Consider the following 6,837-nt stretch of genomic DNA (forward strand, 5'->3'; position numbering starts at 1 on the left):
AACAAGGGATTTTATGGAGTATTAATGTTTATAAACCCACATGTACTGAATGCATTTGTATATTTTATATATTAACTTTAATATTGTGGCACTTTTTTAATGTCTTATTGACTTTTATGTTTTATGGATGCTCTTTTTTTAATTTTTTTGCAGAGTACCTTGTAACTAAAGTTTTTAATTAATACTTGAATTTGAGCAACTTTTCCACATGAAGACACAAACAGGACAGGGTTCGGCATGTTTACGGCATTGTTTATTTGAAGCTACTGCTCCACTGAAGAAAAAAAAAAAGTCACTGCTGATAAAAAGGTGCAAGAGTTACATGAGCTGTATCTTGAGGGAAACTGTGTTACATAAATAGTGACCGAGGCCCTGGTCAGCGTTGCTTCGGCCTGCAGCAGACGCCGAGCCACCGCCGGCTGTACAAAAGGAGGCCGAGTAACAAACAGTGGATGCCATCTAGACAGGCACTGATACAGACAGAGGCACAGGGATGGGAGAGAATGCAGACATCACTCGGGCAGGTTTTTCTGCAGCAGGGAGCCTCGTTCTGTCGCTCCGGGAGGCCAGCTAGCGTCTAAATGCTGCTTCATTTCCTTGAAACTTTCTCCTGACTCTTCAAGTATAAATCTATAAAAAAAAGGGCGAAGAAGAAGTTGCAAGAAAAAAAAAAAAAAGGTCACATTTTATTCATCTGGAATGAAGCCCGGTCATTCGTCATCGTCCTTTGAGGCTTTGGGCATTATAATCTACTCGCAGCTTCCAAACTAATGGATCGCAGCGTACACTGTGCGAGGAACAACTAAATGACAGCGCGGACATTCCTTTCATTGCACTTCATGTTTCGTTGTCAGTTGTACAAATCATTGCTTCAGTTTATCTTTTGTTGCTCTTGTTAAAACGATGGAGACTAGCTCATCTGCAACAGTTGTCTGCCTACTTTGTTCAAAGTAGTTCTGCTAAAAATATGTGATTAAAACAAGTAGATAAGAACATTTCTCTATGTGTGACGGAGCTTCTCTAAACTCCTCACAGCTGGCAGGAAGCAGCTCGGCCACTCAGAAAGTTGGCCGTCACTACAGCAGGAAGCTCAGAGGACCACGAGTGGATCCTCTGACTCACTGCACTCAATGAAACATACGAACAGATGACACAAAGAAATGGACAGTAATGAACATGAATGGCTTTTCCCTTTGAAGCCAGGAGATCTGCCTGGTCAGTGTAAAGTGTCCTGGTGAGGTCCTTGTGTAGTGTCGGGTCAGTGAGGAATATCTCCGATGATAACGAGGATGCGCAGCGGCTGTGTGGAGGATCTACGATGTGGTTTCTGGAGAAGCGGTTTCTGGAGAAGCGACTCTTTGGCGTGCGGATCGGGGCCGACTTCGCGTCGGGGCGCTGGCTGTACGTTCACTCTTGGTTTCGGACGGTTGAGTTTCAGCCTGCGGGGTGCTGGCGTCCCCGACGAGTTCACGCAGGAACTTGAACTTGGACAAGAAGAGCTGCCAGACCACATACCAACCTGAGGAGGGAAGAAGGAAACTGTGATTCACCCACATCTGATAGAGCAGTGATGCTGAACCCTGGCAACAAGCACATGTGTACTAACGACATCAGGAATGACTTCATTACTGAAAAAGCTAAATGGAACTGAGCCTTTGTTAAAATCATTATTTACACCTGTGCTCTTCCTGCTAAAACAAGTTACTTTATCTGTAAAACATGCATTTGTGCATCTCCTGTATTAGAATAACATCCAAGTCATTGAACTAACCATCCATTTTCCTAAAATGAGCAGCCAATTAGCTCAGAAAAACCCACAACATCCCTTGATGTCGTTCTTAATTTAGTCCCAGAAACTTTTCCAACTTCCTGGAGGCAAATTTATTCAGTTCAGTGCACAAGCTATATCATTTTTTATCAAAATATGATTCTTAATTCCTGATCCAAACAAAGACAGCAGCCATAAATTCTTCTTCTTTTTTTTTCTTACTCAGACTGATGTCTTTTCTTCCTACAACTAAAAAGCTGAATCCAGGCAGCATGTCCACTTCAAGGCTTTAGTTGTAGGCAGACGACTGACGATAAAGGTTGTCTGGGACAGAACTGATGGTTGACCAATTATCTGATGCATCATTTCATTCTGGCTCTGATGCAGCCGCCTCACTATCTGTAGTCACCAATTTGTGTCGTCTCGCTGTGTCCCACCCTCAGCAATATCTGATTGGTTCCAACATTTTAACAGCCTGCTAACACTGAAGGAACAATGTTGGAAAGTTCTCTCATAGCTAAACATGTGTAAATTCAACAAGCTTTGTGTTCGGGATTATAATATTTACTGTAAATATCTATTAGTTCCAATAATCTGTATCGACCTCTAAGCCTGCAGCTACTTTTTATTTTCATTGTCAGTAAATCTGTCAGTTGCTTTCTTAATTAATCCTTTTTTTAAGTTTAGAAATGTTGGTCAGTGTTTTCTAAAGCCCAAGATGATGTCCTCAAATGTCTTGTTTTGTCCAGAACTCAAAAACAGTCAGTTTACTGTCATAGAGGAGGAGGGGGAAATGAAAATATGCATATGTGATAGGCAGGAAGCGGAGAATTTGCAGCATTTTTTTTCTTTAAAAAAAATCAAATCAACTAATTGTTCATAATAGTTGCTAAATAATATTGCTGTACTATCTTCTGCATGACATTACAACTTGAAGTGAACACACACCTGGAATCCTGTTTGTTTTAAAGGGTATTTTAGGTAAAGAACAAAAACAAATAAGGCAAACGGGTTCATTTTCTCTGCAGGTCTAAAGATCATATCAGTTACAGTTTGTAAAGAGACGTCGGCACTTCTTCTCTCAACAGGACAGAAATAGAAACTAAAGTCAAAGACACTGAAAACAGCTGACCTGACATATGGGGCAACTTTAAAGGAAAAGTTCAGCATTGTTAGAAAGACTGTGAAACTATTTTATTATGAGAGTTTGTGTTTATTACTCAGCTGCTGTAGCCTCTTATTAGCAGAGTTAGCAACCTTGTTCACTCATTAAACCACATGATCCAGGCCTGATGGTGACATTAGCACAACATGATGGTACTAGTTAAAGTAATGACACGTCAGATTAGTGATTTATGTAGGTTTCTCATCGAGGTTATTCCCTTTAACTCACCGAACAGCATGAAGAGCAGCGCGCACACCAGAGTGGCCACAATGACCAGCAGCGTGAGCCCCACACTCTGCCACATCTTAGCCGGACAGCAGCACCAGCATACGGAGAGGGACTCGCTGTTTTCTGCTCAGGACCACACAGACACGCAGCTAGCAGAGTTGTCCGCCTGGCAGCAGGTTTAGAAAGCGGGCCGGGACGACACAAACAAACCGCCGCACATTGCAAACTCACACCAGCTCGTTTGCTAGCTAGCTGCTAGCTTAGCCGGCTAGCTTAGCTTAGACGGTGCCGCGGCGGGTCACAAACGGTCCTCAGGCCCGCAGGACTGAAACATGAGCCGAAGGTAGCTGCTCACAGCGGGGTAAAGTCCCTCTTGAAGTGAGCTACATCACTGCAACGTGGATTTGTTAGCGCTTTGGGACGAGACACAGCAGCACAGTAACCCGGTTAGCACAACAAAATCAGCGTCATGACTCAAACTGAGTCTGCGCAGCGTCCAACTGACTCATGGGTAGTGTAGTTTAATCTCACTTTTCTGATTTTCTACTTTCACCTTTTCTATTTATATCATTCACACGACGATAAATATAGTAATATAGCAGCATTATCATACTGGAATTCAGGATAATTTTGAATTAATTGGACTGTAGTTTAATATTTAGTCAGTAAATCTGCACATTGACAATATTTCATGCTCAATATTACTTTATCACCTCAGTATCGTTGCCAGTATAACTTCTAACTTTTATTCTAGTTTTATTTTAAATAAATAAAAAATTTTATTATTACTTTTGTCAGATTCAAGTTATTTCTGTGACCGTTGTGGGTTTTTCTTTCAGTAACCGAGCAGTACCAACTATTTTGTCCACGTGTGTAAGTAAAGTAGTTAAAACTAGTTTCAGTTCCTAAATACTGACACATCAGTGCTAATATTGTAATATGATAATACTTCTGTACTTTTCTTAAGCAGTTTTTTTTTTTTTTTTAATATAATGCTGCAATTTTAGTTAATGTAATGGAGTGTTTTTTTTAATATATGTATATATTCTATTGGTACTGTTACTTTAGTAAAGGTACTGCACTCCTACCAACACAGATTTTGTGAAAATGCCAATATTAACCTGTCATCTTTATCATTTATCAACCTTTCACACAACTTCTCTCAACTTTGATTTCAATACAGTAGATATTTTTCTATTATATTTGGTAGTATTTTGTCTGCCTTCTGCTACTCTTTCATTGGATTCACACTTCCAACACACTGGAGTAATTCGTTATTTGTCAACTACCAAGTGTAGAAAAACTATTCTACTGTTGCAATATTGATCAAGAAGGATATCTGTTGTTAAAATTAAAGTATGTACAGGAAAAAATACATTTATGAGCCTAAATACAGCTCCAAGCTCGCTGCTGAGTGTGTATAGAAAACTATAAAAGGATTTTTTTCTGCATTTCTTCCAGAAAATGTTTAAAGCTGCATTGAAGTACACTGCCCCTCAAAAAAATAATTAAACTTGTGGAGGTGAAGCCCTCATACCACCTCATGGAGTCTGTTTCTGACAGTTTGAGCAGAAACATGCATATCAGTGGCCTGCTGGAGGTCATCCTGCAGCTCTGGCAGAGCTCCTCCTGGTCCTCCTGCACAGAGGAGGAGGTAGCGTCCTGCTGCTGGGTTGTTGCCCTCCTACGGCCCCCCTCCACGTCTCCTGGTGTACTGGTCTGTCTCCTGGTATCTCCTCCAGGCTCTGGACACTGTGCTGAGAGACACAGCAAACCTTCTGCCACAGCTCACATTGATGTCCATCCTGGATGAGCTGCTCTACCTGAGCAGCTTGTGTGGGTTGTAGACACGCCTCATGCTACCTCTGGGGCTGAGAGCATTGACAAGATGCAAAAGTGACCAAAACATCAGCCAGAAAGGACGAGAACAGAGACATGGTCTGTGGTCACCACCTGCAGAACCTCTCCTTTATAGTGGTGGTCCTGCTACCTGCCTCTCATCTCCACCTGGTGTCTGCTCCATCTGCACTACAGCAGGTGAAACTGATTCACCATCAGTGCTGCTTCCTACCTGGACAGGTTGATTTCACAGAAGTGTGATTGACTTGGAGTCACATTGTGTTGTTTAGGTGTTCCCTTTATTTTTTGAGCAGTGTATTCCACATTAATTCAAACACACATTGCACAAGTTGAAGACACACATTTTTAGATAAAGAACAGAAAGAGAAAAAGTTTTTACTTTTGTGGTGTTATCAGATGATAAAAACAAAATCCAGTGTTCAGAAAAAGAAACCAACATTTACGAAGCACCAGCATTAAAAAAAAAACAAGCGTAATAACTGCGAGTTATGAAACGTTGATAGTTTTTCTCCACTTTGCAGCATTTGTTCATAAATCCTGCAGGAGGCACCATAGCTTCTTCAAAAGTCTGCAAACTTCCAACCAGCCCTCTGAGCTACAGAAGAAACGCCCACCTCCGCTTTGTTCCACACCTGCGTTTAAATCATGTTTTGATGAGGCTAAACACGTCTTACCTGGATCTCACCTGGAGCTACACGTGTTCCATCGGTGGAGCACAAAGCGGGAAACACATGTCAGATTTACTGCTTTGTCCTCTTTGCACTCTCATTTGCAAATTAACCCCCTGACTGGGGCTTTAGGGGTTATGTAATTGTGTGCCAGAGAATGAAAAGAAATAAAACTCGGTGTCACCCTATCATTTTCAGTCTCGGATCCGTCAACTGTCTGGAACATCACGTCCTGACTCGCAGCCTTTCACATGCAGCAGGATTTGCATATTATCTTTAGACAGAACATGAGTCACGCTGCAGGAAGGCATTTTAAGAATGTGTCCGTCTCCCGGAGGTGTGAGCCCGGGTAGCCTCAGCGGGAGGAATCTGTTTCCTCCTGGACCATTATTCTCAGGGTTGTTGTCAAGAGAAACGTGTTTTCACAACCTCATCGAAAAAGATGGTTATCAGTTAGACGCATGAGGTGTCAGCTCGCCTCGTCGCCCTCAAACGGTTCGTCTTCTGAGGAATGTTTTTTTCATTTAGTGTTGAGTTTTCTCCACATGATGTCAGGTCAGTTATTGTTTAACTCCCTAAATTCACTCTGCTGCAGCAAATTCTGAATCCACAAAGTCTCACAATCCAAACATGAACTCTCACTGAAACTGAGAAAGTATGTTGTTTTTTTGTTCCTTGGAAAAAACAACATACTTTAATGTGCACAAAACACAACGAACAACACATGTAAAACATTTTGAAACGCCTCAGCAGCAACAGCTCATCACTTTGTGATCACAATGTTTGTTGGGATCACACATGTTGATTCACAAACACAAAGCGGTTGATGTCCAGCAGCTCTGCTTCATTTGAGATGGAAAGTCTTGCTGCAGTGTTGCTCCACAGAAATGCTTTAAACAACTTTTTAAAAATCTTGATTTAAGCTGTAATTTAACACAAAACCTCCTGATTCAAACAGTGTAAAACCTTTTAAAACAAAACCAACAGTTCCTTACTTTGTAATCACAGTGTGTTTGTTTGTTGTGTCGTCGTGAATCGCTGGAAGCTGCACAGCGTTTCCACCGCAAACATTCATTTAAATCAATTTAGTTCATGTCCAGCTGCTCTGTTTTGAATCATTTCGAGATGAAAAGGCTTGATGCAGTGTT

At 41.5% G+C, this 6,837-nt stretch overlaps 1 protein-coding gene across 1 annotated transcript; it reads right to left on the reverse strand.

The window, feature by feature from the left end:
• Positions 1 to 231: 231 nt before the first annotated feature.
• Positions 232 to 3,642, reverse strand: smim13 (small integral membrane protein 13). The gene is made up of 2 exons (XM_008304496.1): positions 3,162 to 3,642; positions 232 to 1,519 (listed from the first exon to the last, which is right to left on the reverse strand). The coding sequence occupies exons 1-2, from the start codon at positions 3,235 to 3,237 to the stop codon at positions 1,314 to 1,316; spliced, it is 282 nt and encodes a 93-aa protein (XP_008302718.1). The 5' UTR covers positions 3,238 to 3,642; the 3' UTR covers positions 232 to 1,313.
• Positions 3,643 to 6,837: the final 3,195 nt, after the last annotated feature.

The sequence above is a fragment of the Stegastes partitus genome, unplaced genomic scaffold, assembly GCF_000690725.1.
Source record: "Stegastes partitus isolate 25-593 unplaced genomic scaffold, Stegastes_partitus-1.0.2 Scaffold2241, whole genome shotgun sequence".
Taxonomy (NCBI): Eukaryota; Metazoa; Chordata; class Actinopteri; family Pomacentridae; genus Stegastes; species Stegastes partitus.